The 14,031-nt window shown below is 35.4% G+C and overlaps 1 protein-coding gene across 1 annotated transcript in view; it reads right to left on the minus strand.

The window, feature by feature from the left end:
- Positions 1-476: 476 nt before the first annotated feature.
- jph1a (junctophilin 1a) overlaps positions 477-14,031 on the minus strand; it is a 50,979-nt gene continuing 37,424 nt past the window's right edge. The window contains exons 4-6 of the mRNA XM_017696225.2: positions 8,006-8,679; positions 6,433-6,529; positions 477-4,994 (exon numbers count right to left, since the gene is read on the minus strand). Of these exons, the coding sequence (XP_017551714.1) occupies positions 6,449-6,529; positions 8,006-8,679 (755 nt within the window). The 3' untranslated portion in view covers positions 477-4,994; positions 6,433-6,448. The remainder of the gene's footprint in view (positions 4,995-6,432; positions 6,530-8,005; positions 8,680-14,031) is intronic.

Consider the following 14,031-nt stretch of genomic DNA (forward strand, 5'->3'; position numbering starts at 1 on the left):
AGATATAGACGGTCATTCAGAGTGGTTTGATGTGAAATTCAGAGAATTGTTCACAGTGCTGCCGATAGGAACCAGATGTCCACCTCTAAAAGCTCCCTCATAGCAAGTTATATGTTTTATGATAGTTTTCAAAACGTTTTTGGTCTTAAATGTGTTTTTAAAATCAATTCATGGAGAGGTACATGCAGAATGCTGTGAGGCAAAACAACACGAAGAAAATGTTTTCTGATTTTTCTATTTTACCGTCATCAACATTACATGTAAAACCTCAGAAGACACATGAGGGTTTACTGGTGGTTTTGGTTAGTAAATAGAAGGGCTATATCTGTGTTTTAGACATTGTGACCCCTGGTTCCTATCACCACCACTGTAATGAGTCTCCTAAATAAACCATTTCACATCAAGCCACTCTGAATGATTTTGTTTACATCTGCATTATGTAGAACATTTAAAAAATGCCCTTTAAATGCCCTATCTGTAATTTCTACTTGACTAGACACACATCTTTGCACACTTTGCATCATTTGGAGTTCTATTTTTTTTGTAATTTCTAGTCAGTTTGTGCAACTTTTACTGCAACTTTTTTTGCACTTTTCTTGTACATTAAGGTCTAGCAATGCCTGCCAAATCAGACTAGCAACATTTTCATACAGTTTCTGACATTTGTTTACCTTGCCTAAATTTCCATATTTTTTCAAAGGTGGAGGCTAATTTAAAAGAGAATCTTTTGGCATGAATTATTGTACTTAATATTTAATTAATATTTAAATGGTTACATAGCAGATTTTCAAAAAGCTGTGCTAATTAGTAATGAAATATAAATGTGATATATGTGATAGCCTATGTATGAAAATCTTACTTCTTCAAAGCCCTTTTTCTTTGAGCAAATGCTTAAAACAATATAAACGACTACTTATTGTAAAATAAATAAGTCTTTTTTGAAGTGATAAAATGTAAATATTATAATACATAAAATAACAGTAAAGTCGCCACTCTGTACCAGCAAACAACGAAATAAAACAATGAAGCAATGTAGCGGCACATTAAAAATTAAATTTCCAAAATATTTCAACAGTCAGAGTTCCCATAGTAGGGGATTAAGACAAGAATTCTTTCTTTTTTTGCTTTTTTTTTTTTTTTTTTTTACTTTTTTCATGTTCTTCTGAGGTAAACAGTAGTTAAAGACTCTTTAAAGGCAACACATCCCTCGTCCAAGGTACCACATCTTTCTTTCCTCGTGGCACTACCTGAATTAATTCAATACAAAAACATCCACAGCTTTGGATATCCAGTTTCTCCAACATGCAAGCAAGCTCAGGCCCTCATGGTGCAGTTTTCTGTCCAGCCCCCTTTTAGAAATGACTACTCAATTACTAATGCTTTCAATGCACACAATATCAATAAACTCGCATGCACAATGGTCTATACGCTGCCTACTCATAACGATTCATATAGACAATGTCTTCTCGTAGAATTAAGTAAATAGGTGTCAGGTTAAGTTCCATTGTGGGTAGGCAATCATTAATACTAAATATTACTGGGGAGAGCGGGACACAAACTAATGTGGGGTAAAATGTAGCACAAATATTTTGTTGTTCCAGCAGAACGTGCTTCTCCTGTTCCCATAGCAACGTCATCAGTAAATTATGACAGCAGACAGATATTTCTCCAGATTCACCCTGAAAACTGTTTATATACCACAAAAGTAACATTTTTCATCATGAGAGCTTCTGATTACTGAGTTCAAAGTATTTACTCCTATATTATTTTAATCTCCATCTTGGTGACTGTAATACAGCACCATTTAGAGGCAAATAAATAGCTTACAGTGAGAGCTAAACAGGCTAAAATACAGCCTCCACGCGGTGGGGTTAGTTTAACATACTGCTACAACTAAAAGCTGATTAACGTTGAATCAAAGCAAAGTCTACACCATAGCCATGGCCTACGCTGTCGTGAGCATTTATATTTGTGGATTAGTGTGTCAGTGTTGCTCTGCAATTGCACGATTTTTCATCTTTCGGTCACTTCATCAGCAGACATTTCAGTCATTCAGACAATTCCTGTCACTCCCACATTAATCAGTCGACTTAACAGTTATAAGTTTGTATCTTCTATACTTGTGATATCGCTCAACTTGAGCCATGTTCATCCAACTCTCAACTGAATTTAAAAATGTAGGTGAAAACAGGAGCGTAGTGCGTAGACAAATGTGTAGGAGGAAATGCGTTGCTACCATGTGGATCAGTCATGCTTGTTGCGGTATGTGTCACAGTGGCATGTAAGTACATTTGTGGGGAGGTACGCATCAGGCTATGGTGTAGGGTACGCTGCTATCTGGTATGCAGAAGCATTATTTGACCCCAAGGTGAACAGTCAGAAAAACCAATGTCCCGTTTTACACATTCAGAATAGTTCATTTTTTGAAGTTATTACGAAAATGTGCTATAGATATCATGTAAATAAATCTATTGAAATTTTATCATGCTGATATTTTGCTGTTCTACTACACTGTCAAAAATGTATTTGCCACATTGAGCACAGCCTCTTTTCAGTAATCATATTTATATTAATGGAAACAACTTTATTTATTTAAGTTGGAAAACTGGTTCAAACAAATCAAATTCTGAATGAATTGCTCATCAGACTCAGCGACTGTTACAGCTCGCCCCACCTACAAGCATGAAGATGTCACATGTAGCAGAGGTTGCTTGTTTAGTGCTATTATTCATCTTAGTCAAATACTTTTAAAATGATTTAGCAAGAAACAAAATGTTTCATTTTGTGCTCCGCTCTCCCTTCAGTAGGCAATCGCATATCTTAATCGCCGCAGGCATCATCTCTTTCAGTCATATTCTGCTTTCATTTCTAATTGAATACAAAACATGATTTTTTGGGGGCTAAAGAGCTTCTTAGTATTTCGATATATAATCCTTTTTTGTTTTAAATAAAGCTTATTGCACATCTCAAAAAAGGTTTTCTTTGAAAATGATTGTAAAACAGACTACTGACAGTAATTCGCTGAAAAAGTGGTGCAGAATATATAAGTTCTTCATCAATAAAATCTATTATATCAGCACAAATACTGCCAAAAGGAAGACAGTAGCTATGTGGATATAACAGATTTTATTCATGTGGAAATGATGAACACATTTACATCAGATGCGGCACAGTTCAAAAGCTTGGAAACAATGCTATTGTCAATAATATAAACCCATTTTGTTGCAGCTAAATGCTGTAGAAGGTTCTAAAATGGCTAAGTTGAATAACATTAGGCATTACATCATAATAAAATTAATATCCAGAATGCATCATATTTCAAAAGTGAGGATCAAATCTCAAGACAGATAACAACACAATATAATGTACTTATATTATAGATCATTTACAGTATATTAGTTATAATTTACTTCATAGAGATCTTGAAATAATGCATAAATCATCTGAAAATACCTTTCAGTGAACAGTGTAATATTTAAATCTACACTTTTTAAGTAATTACCTTAACACTTTACTGAAGGGCAGCATATATTAGGCTACATGATTCCTACTCAGGATTCCTGGAATAAGCCTGTATATATGTTTATGTAGGTTTATGTAGGTGCTGTGTTGCCTTATGAACACTGCCCAACAGTAAAGAGTTACTGATACACTGTAAGAAATGAGAAGCTCAATTTAAAATGATAAGGTAACTGATTACACTGCTTTTCTTCAGTTAACTCAACTTGAGGACACCAGAGTTCACCCAGCTCAAACCTTTAGTTTAGTCAAAACTCTCATTTCTAGTTTCTCAGTTAAGCAAACGATGCAGAATTAGTTTTTACTCCTTACAGGCTGCTACTCTTATCATTACACAATTCCATGAGGCATCCTCCTCTCTTGAGCTTCCAGATATATACTTTTATTCTTTTAAAATGCACTTTATATATGTACACAAATAACTTTTACAATGCATTCAACACAGAAATCAAATGCAGTGAATTTGAACCTCAGTGCCATTCCCTCCATAAGTGGGAGCCCCAGAGGAGAAAATGGGAATTGTCTGATATAAAGACAGCTGCTGGGGAAAATTAGTAAAAAACATGCATTTAATATTGTTTATCCAGAGATGGATAATCAAAAAAATAAGGAGTTAGGAGAACTTTTGACTCAGAATTTGAGTTGGTTGAACTCAAGTAGTGTCCTCAAGAAAAGCAGTGTAATCAGTAACCTTATCATTTTAAGCAGTGCTGATCATTCATTGTTAACAGTGTATGTTTGTATTTAAAATCAGGAAAATAGTTTTGATTCCAAACTTTTGAACAGTAGTGTGCTTTTTTCAGCATATGTTTTAATTCAAATAACCCTCTATGACTGAACGTTGGAGGATAAAAGCTAACATAAAGAGAAACAACACACAAAAGAAAACAAAACAAAACAAAAACATCAGTAATAAATGGTACCATGCACAGGGCGTGTCAAATCAAGTCTCGATAAAAGAACGCAGGAGAGGATGGAAGAAGCAGCAGAGGCTTGGTAACGCTATAAGAGCGAAGAGTGACGCTGTTGTGTGTGTTTGGTTTCCTCTGGCCAGTGTGGCATGATTGCTGGAACGCAACAAAGTTCCCTGAACAAATTCCTCTGGCACTGAGCGCACATCTCCCCACTTACACGTCACACGGCAAAAGAGCTAGGCAGCTGTTTGTGCCCGTCACGTTTAAAGAGCATCTCCCAACATTTCCAGTAAAGTCTCTGCACAGAGAGGCTGCACTCTTCACAGCCGATGACTTAGATAAGCATACTTCACTTTACTTTCTCTTACAAATCTTCTGGTTTTTTATTCACCCATGGCTTCTTCTTAGTCCTTCACATGACTCAAAGAGCCACATCTTTACTGAGGGCTGGTCTTCCTCCAAAAACGTGCTGTGTATCTCAAACTTCTTCCATACATTTATCTTATTGTTGCCACTGCCAAGACTCTTCTTGATTTCTTCAAGGCCATTGACACTGCGCTACTGAGGAATCAAAGCAATTACAGTGTTAATACATGCTGCAAACTTAAAAGTTAAAACTCAAACATACAGTTCTGTGCAAAAGGCTTACACATGAAAACTGTTCAGAACTATTTATCTTCATTCAAAGAACTTAAATGTTGAATTTATTCAAGTTCCAACTTAGCTCCATTAAGCAAGTAGCTAATAAGATACAGTTGTATCAGTAAGTTTGAACAGTCATGTTGATTTTCTAAGAGAAAATAAGTTATCATATCCCAAAGGGATCACATTTAAAAATGCAGGGTTTTTTTCCTGCAAATTTTATGTGCACAATTTATGTTTATTTGCTCAATAAAGCATACAATATAAAATGTGCCATAACTTTTTCAAAGGTCAGACTTTGTTTTATTTTCCCCCACTAGAAATTCAGCAAATAAACAGCACTTGTCCAAAAAATGTGCATAAGCGTGTTCCCTGTAGAGAATGTGCTTATTTTCAGACTTTAGAAAATCAAAATGACATGGAATTTGATCAGCAGTGCTCAACCCTTTGCACAATGCACACCAAAATACATTTTTTGTTTTTTCAGAATTTCACCAACTTTGAAATTTCTGTTTAAACTTCTGATTAAACTTGTCAATACTGAAATCTTACAGAGGACCAGTAATAAAAAAAAAATTAAAGATAAAAGGTTGCATATTTAGCAGTGTGGCCACATGTACACTTAGTCCAGAGAGATTATTTGTGCATGTTTTGGTAGTGACATGATGATTATTTTTCTGTTTTTAAACAATTTTTATACAACATTTTTGGAGCAACATATTTCCACTTAATCTTCAAAGGAATTGGCGTATTGGTCTCGGGTAAGGCTTGGAGATATATGCACAATATAGAACACATATAAACATCATTTTCATTAAATAGATCAAGTGATTATTTAAAATAGCTCAGTTGTTCAGTCTAAGTGATTTTGTATCCCATTAAGTGCTTTGAACCACTTCAGTAAAACGACCTTTATCATTAGAATAACTATAAATAACCACATATACAGTAATACAAGAACGTGTTGTAAAGTTATGAATATGTAGGTTAGGAATTCATATAAAAACACAGGTTTGGTTCCTGACTTCTTGCTACACTCCAATCATCGCATGCATATTTTCACTTCCAGGACCTTATGTAATTTAATTGATTAGATAAACAAGGTATTGGATGGTAACTGTAAATACTGGACTTCCTTCTGGAGACGACAGGAAACGTCAAGATACAAAACAATTACACTGGATTGATTATTTGTATTTTTTCTTATGTGAAACAAATGCTTACTGCATAGGTATCATTTTCTCAGACACATAAGACTTTTGCATAGCACTGTATATAATCATAATACAATACATATCTATAAATAGAAACATTGTAGAATGTGAAATAAACAGATGTGGTAAAAATCTGTGCTTACCTGAGATGCCACTCCATCATGTCAAGAAGTGAACAAAAATGATTGCCAATCCAATATTCAAAAGCATTACCATGGCAACTAAAACTGAATTAGGACCCTGGAATGTAGAATTAGGTGGGTTATTAGACAAACCTTCCAAATTACAATTATGCCAAATGTAACTAACCAACTCATCTATCCATGCTGCACCCACAAATGCATTTTTAGCTGGTTCTACAACTGCAGCTATGTGCAAAAAGCTTTAGGGCCACTGCATACAAAGATATATACAGTACAATTCGCAGCTATACTACATAGAAATTTTACACTTGGAAGGATGAAAACCTTCATCATTGTTTAGTGTTTTTATTGTTTGATATCAGCTAACTAACTCTGCACAAACTCACTTTTTTCCAGCTAAAAGTTACGAGGTGTAAAAATGGACTAGTTGCATTAGAAGCAGTAACAGTAGGCACTTGAGCGTTTATCTGTAAGATTTTAGACTAACTGCATTTCTCTACGTAAATGTCAAACTACATGTGATCCACTATGGCTTTCTGTGGCCTGGGTAAGGGTTTAATTTAATGCACTAATAGCAAAATTCTGAGTGTAGAACACTACTCAGTTTAGAGTGAGTTATTCATTCAACCTAATGAGAAACTGTAGAACAGACTCAGTTTATATCACAATACCTACATTTAGAGTGAGTTATTCATTCAACCTAATGAGAAACTGTAGAACAGACTCAGTTTATATCACAATACCTACATTTAGAGTGAGTTATTCATTCAGCCTAATGAGAAACTGTAGAACAGACTCAGTTTATATCACAATACCTACATTTAGAGTGAGTTATTCATTCAACCTAATGAGAAACTGTAAAACACGACTCAGTTTATATCACAATACCTACATTTAGAGTGAGTTATTCATTCAACCTAATGAGAAATTGTAGAACAGACTCAGTTTATATCACAATACCTACATTTAGAGTGAGTTATTCGTTCAACCTAATGAGAAACTGTAAAACACGACTCAGTTTATATCACAATACCTACATTTAGAGTGAGTTATTCATTCAACCTAATGAGAAACTGTAGAACAGACTCAGTTTATATCACAATACCTACATTTAGAGTGAGTTATTCATTCAACCTAATGAGAAACTGTAGAACAGACTCAGTTAATATCATAATACCTACATTTAGAATGAGTTATTCATTCAACCTAATGAGAAACTGTAGAACAGACTCAGTTTATATCACAATACCTACATTTAGAGTGAGTTATTCATTCAACCTAATGAGAAACTGTAGAACACGACTCAGTTTATATCACAATACCTACATTTAGAGTGAGTTATTCATTCAACCTAATGAGAAATTGTAGAACACGACTCAGTTTATATCACAATACCTACATTTAGAGAAAGTTATTCGTTCAACCTAATGAGAAACTGTAAAACACGACTCAGTTTATATCACAATACCTACATTCAGATTTTTTTTATTCCGTATGCATTATAGCAGTAGCTATGAAAGAACACATCTGTGAGCATGGATAGGCTAGCAGAGAAGGGAGGAGAACAGCTTACCTTCTCTTCTTCTAATACCTCATTGTTGAGTTCCATGCTAGCTTTCTTGGTTTCTGCAAGGCTCTTTGGCTTTATAGATTCCATTTTCCTGAGCTTGGGCTCTGGTTTGGGGCTTGGTGTCCTGAACAGTTTAGGTGGGGATGGTGGCATCCTGGCCAGACTGGACTGGGTCATCTCTAGCTCGTCATCCTCTGGTTCTTCTGGTGGAGGAACCTTTACAGTTGCCTTCACCAAGTAGCTGTGGTAAGCACTGTGCAGCTGCCCATTGCCTGTGCTAACGGGATTAGGTGCTGGTTCATTAACTTTGGGGGGCTTTGGTGGGGGAACTTCTTGCAATTTGATTGGTGCTGGTGCTGGTAGTGCAGGTAGAACAGGTACTTTGGCCATCTCTGCCACAATGAAGGCCCTTTCTTCTTTGCTTATTTTACGACCTATGGCGGTGTTGTCTTTGCTTATCTTGCGGGTGACACTGCTATTGACCTGCTGACTCTTCTTTTTTGGTGAGGTCGGTGGAGATGGGGTGGGGCTTTGGGCGGGTGTGTGGGAGGGAGTTGTGCCACGTCGATAAAAGGGGCTTCCGGTTGAGGATTTCTCTTTTTTCTTTTCTTCCTGTGGTGGGGCCTCTTTAATCTCCTCCACATGCTCGCTGAGTTTTTGCTTGATGTAATCTGGGCCTGTGAGATAGGAGAAAACAATAGATCTGTTATATAATCTGATATAATTTTCAATGTTTTATGCTCTAATATATTTATTCTACAGAGTTTTAATTCTATCCACAGATTTAAGAAAGTTCTTCAATAGAACTGTTTCGGAGAAAAAAGAGACAGCCTCTAACAAAATAAACCCCGAAAATCAAAACCCCTACAATTAATGCTTTCAGAAAAAAGGCTCAGTCATTTGAGCGTGCGATTGTCGACAGAAGCCTTGCCACCTTGTTACACATTATACTCTGATAGGCTGCACGCAGATGCCTAGTTTTGATCACTGAAAGTGGTTCACATACTGTCCAAGAACATACAGTACAGACCAAAATTCAGACACCACTCATTTATTTAATCTCTAGTTACAATAAGCATCAAGAAAAAGAAAACGCATTTCACGTGCATTCAGTGATGTTGAGGTTTGGACTTTTTGAACTCCAGTTTTGTCGGGTTTTGAGACTTCACAAAACCAAAGCAGGTAAAGAAAACAAAGCCTCTCCGCAATCCTGACTGTACCTTTAAATGAAATAAAACACTGTCCACTGAGTTCCTCTGACTTGTCCCTGGAGGTACTTACTCATCGGACCGCTATGAGTTGTTGGATTAGATGTAGAGGGTCATGCAGGCAATGAAAAGTACAAGTTGACACACAAAACAAACAGCTGCACAAACGGTGCAGCAAAGGGCAAGAGCCAAAATTTTACACTAGCAAAAAAATGTTATACCTGACAAATGTTTGCAGTAAATTGGTGTATGAGACTTTTTGTCTTCCTCAGAGACAAGGGAATGTTGTCTTTGGTTGAAAGAGACAAATGAAAGCTAAGAAACAAAACAAAACAAAATAGTTTTTTTATTTTTTATAAAAGCCGATAATCCTTTTTTGTTTTGTTGTGTCATCCAAATTTTTCTTATTGACAGCACTGAGTCTGCACTTCTGACTTTTATGTTTGTTTCAATGTTAAAAAGTGTGAAAAACATACACAATGTAAAGGATATGTTTTCTTTCTGCCAAACAAGACACAGCAATAATTTTTCATTATATCAAATCATGATAAAGTATCTCCTCTTTTAGTTACAAACACAATTTTGGTATGGATTGAAAGATTAGCATCTACACATTCCACACAACTTCTCCACTTGTTTCAATGAGCTGTGAGTTAGAACTAATGCATATAAAATTACAACACGTTTGTTGTCACTGGTCACAACTACGACTTCTAGGAAAAGCAATTATTCTTGACTTTCTGCAGCAACATTCAGGTGGATGTATGTCTCTCCTGACAAAAAATGTCACACAACATCTTGATAAGAACCCTCCATGCAGTATGTCTGTGCAAACTTGAGTCTAAATAAGTTCCACTTATGATTTGAATAACTTGCTGAAACGCCTAGCCAAATTATTCACTGACTGCCAGATAAAATAAGGAACCTGTGACATATTTTTCAAGTAAACTTGTCCAAAAGTAACCTTTCTGTTTTAATAGAATTTACATTCAAATAATAAACACTACGTGCATTAAGTTCCTCTGTCTGATCTGGCATCTCTGTGACTGCATGGACATTTGTCTTCTAGCCAATGTCAAAAAATTTTAATCTGTGAGTTGAGAAGCAACTTAAAAATAAAGCCAGCATAAAGCTTTAGGATCACTTTCATCTCTGTTTAATCAGACAGCAACTCTCTGATGGTGGGGGATTGCTACCAATCTAAGATGGGAAGCTAAAATAGCAGGACATGAATCTAATCATAACAATAACTGTACTTGCACTAAAATGTCCACAGATTGTAAGTGCTGATAGTCCGAAATATTCCTTAGTTTTTATCCTTATTTAATGCTAATGTATTTGCTAATTACATAACCTCAAAGGCCACAATAGCTAAGCTAAGCTACGTTTCCTCTAGCTGCAGGCTACACCCAGGAAGACTACTTTAACTAGCTAGTTATCCATATAACTCTGAATTCATACCAGTGTCATTTTCCTTTGTCCTCTAGTTAAAATTAGCAATGTTAGCTTGCTTCCTAGGACGTAACAGTGTAGGTAGCTAGAGAACTGTATCTAAGCTAACTGTCACAAAGAGTGAATGTCTGTTCTTTGATTTTGGCCTCTAGATAAACTTTATCTACAATAATTAACTATTTACAAGTGACCAAAGGGAGATGTGTTGATTTTTTATTGGGGGGCTGGTGGTACTGCAGTCTGGGGGTACTTTTTCAGGATTTCAGGACTGCAACTGCAAAAGCAACTATATACAGAAATCTGAACTTTTTTAATAATATGCATGTAGCATGGCTCCTGTGTGCTTGTTTCAGAGTGAAGTTTGTACTTTTCAGTTTTTGTTTGTATATTTTTAAATTTGCGGTGCTGTGCACTGTTAAAAGAGCGCTTTGGGGCATGCCAATAAAACACATGCAGGTTGAGTTGCAAAGAGCGACACCGTATGCCAAGATAGAGGCCAATTCTGAGCCCCAAAATCAGCCTAATGATGTCTTTAAACAATTAAATGTAATGACGTAATGAAGATGATCAACCACTGTATCTCCTGTTTGGTGTGTGCTCTACCGTGTGAGGGCGAAGGTAACACAGCTGGTTAAGGTGTCACTTATCTGATTGGTTGCCACTCAGTTCATTTGCAGAAAGTTTGTCAAGATTAACAAATGAGAGAGCATAGAGAGGATGTGGATCAGCAGTATGATGTGCCAGTTACACATACATATTTTCTCTCACCTCATTATAGTGCAGTATGACACATTCTATTTGATGTAAATAAAAAAAATCTAATTGAAAAAAGGCAATTGTGCATGATGTAATCACTCATATCACACATATGCTGCTTAATATTTCAGCATCCCTAACTCAAAACAGCATGCACTGTATGAGTTTAATCAGTAATGCTGCATTTAACAGTCCATAGTTTCACAAGTTAGTGATTGTTATTGAGAAATAATGATAATGACACTGAACTTAGAGCAGCAGATCTTTGTGGCCTAACATAAATCTACAGGACAAATCAGCGTTACGCCTTAACGGCAAAGAACTTACTTTCAAGTGGATATCACAATAGCATTGATACAATAAGATTTTGCACTAATCATGAGACAAATTTAACCAAGATATCTAGATATTTAACCAAGAAAATTAGAAAGCTTTTCTAAACTGATCTTACCAGGTTAAGAACTTTACAACTTTTTATGGTTAAATCTTGTCATTAAGTTATGAATGTGCACTAGCCACACATTTCATTGCAGTTTAATTTTCAAGGGTATTTTTCCCATGCACATTCAAAAACAAGAACTGACTCAAATGAACTTATGGTTTTAGTTCTAATTCATTTCTCACCCTTCTCAAAAGCCAACTGGAACTGGTATAATGAATACGATTAACAAATTACTAGTCTTTTTGGCCAGTTTATTTTCCTAAAGCATTTAATTTGGCGATCTATGCCCGCTGCCAGTTAGCTTACCTTATTGTCTGATATGAAATACTGCACTATTCTGCACATGCACACATACAAATATCTAGATTTGTAGCATATGAGCAAATATGAACAAAAAAAAAAAAAAATAGAATAGCACAAATGCTCATAGCATTAGCATCTTGGCTTATATCACCTTATGCCAAACTCTCTACAAAGTAATAATTAAAAAAAAAATCAACACATCAATATATTGTCCTAGTTTACAGTCTGCACTTGTTGGTCATGTAATAGTGCTTGGTGACTTCTTCTTTATCTTGAACAGCAAAGGGAGAGAAGCTGTATATAGATTTGCTTTGAAAGCTGGAAAACAGGAAAAAGCAGAAAAAAGTAAAATCCATTACATATTTGGGCACATTTGCCATTACAGCTTCAAACATAAGATTTTACTATTACTGCCATGCTTTTTTTCTGTTATGTTTAAATGTATTGTAAATTGTGCTGTAAATTGAGCTGCTTCCATGCTACATGGATGCAAGTTATCCACCTAGAAGTCCACATTCAGTGCAAATGTGTTTTTAAAGCTTAAATCTAATAAATATGTTCAAAATAATATAAATATAGTAATATAAATATATAGGTTTATAATTAACACAGCATATATAGCACTGTTGTCAGAACAGTACCTCGTATCTCAATTTTCAGTTTTTGAAATAATTTGAAAATGCATGTTGGCCTTGTCTGTAAATTTCATGAAGGATGGAACAAAATAAATGACTAAAAATGACTTGGAAAAAATTCTGGTTTCATTGACATACATTGAAAGTAATGTATGTTTTTTCGTTCTCCTGTAAAGTTACAATTTGGATGTACAAGGGTTTGTTCCGACAACAGCGATATTATATATATATATATATATATATATATATATATATATATATATATATATATATATATATATATATACACATACATACATATATACATACACATATATGTATATACACATATTTTACGTAAAATTAAATAATTTAGAATATATTTACATACCCTTCTGTTATACCAACTTCTTAATTCATGGTTTATTTAAATAATTCCTTTCTCAAACTCAAGGTCACATTGTAAAATTTATAAACAGAAAACATCAGAACATCACCTTAATGCAACATCCATGTACAAGCTTCTATCTGACTGCCCTCTTCAAGAATATGGCTATGGCTAGAAGAAGGTCAAGTGAACACAGAGGTCAAACAATGCCGCTGTGGCCTGTGACCCACACAAGGTCTAACCCAGAAAACCTCCAGTTCCTGCTGTGAATCCTTGATTCAGTGAACCACCAGTTAATCAAGCTACAGTAGCTGCTGAGAGCTCAAAGTTTTATCCCCCTCAACAGCTTTATAAAAAGAAAAATATGTTTCTTTGTTTTATCCACAGATGGCAGCTGCAAGTCTGCATATTTCTGCTCCATTAAGCACATTTGGCAGGGAAACATGATTATATATGAGAATATCAGAATATGACCGGTGCTTTAAATCATCTGAGGGGATGAATATGCTCTTGTGTGTACAGTGGGTTCAGCCAATACATCTGTTCCTCCTGCTAAGCAGGTTATGGTACCTGTATTGTTGAATAACATGCAAAACTGAATTAGTACACTAAAGGAAATCTTTATGAACACAGGACAGGGATTTACTGAAACTTTACTGAATGGGCCACATTAAATAAATAACTCCTCATGAATGTGTTTGTCTGACCATGATTTATCTGAAAGGTAAGTTCTGATCAAACAAATATCACCTACAAAACAGTTCAGAGGGCTAGACTGAAACAGCATTAGATGCAGATGTTACTTCATTTTATAGGTCTTTTAGCAAACATCAAAAAATGCAAATGATTCCATGCATATGAGTGCA

The sequence above is a fragment of the Pygocentrus nattereri genome, chromosome 24, assembly GCF_015220715.1.
Source record: "Pygocentrus nattereri isolate fPygNat1 chromosome 24, fPygNat1.pri, whole genome shotgun sequence".
Lineage (NCBI taxonomy): Eukaryota > Metazoa > Chordata > Actinopteri > Characiformes > Serrasalmidae > Pygocentrus > Pygocentrus nattereri.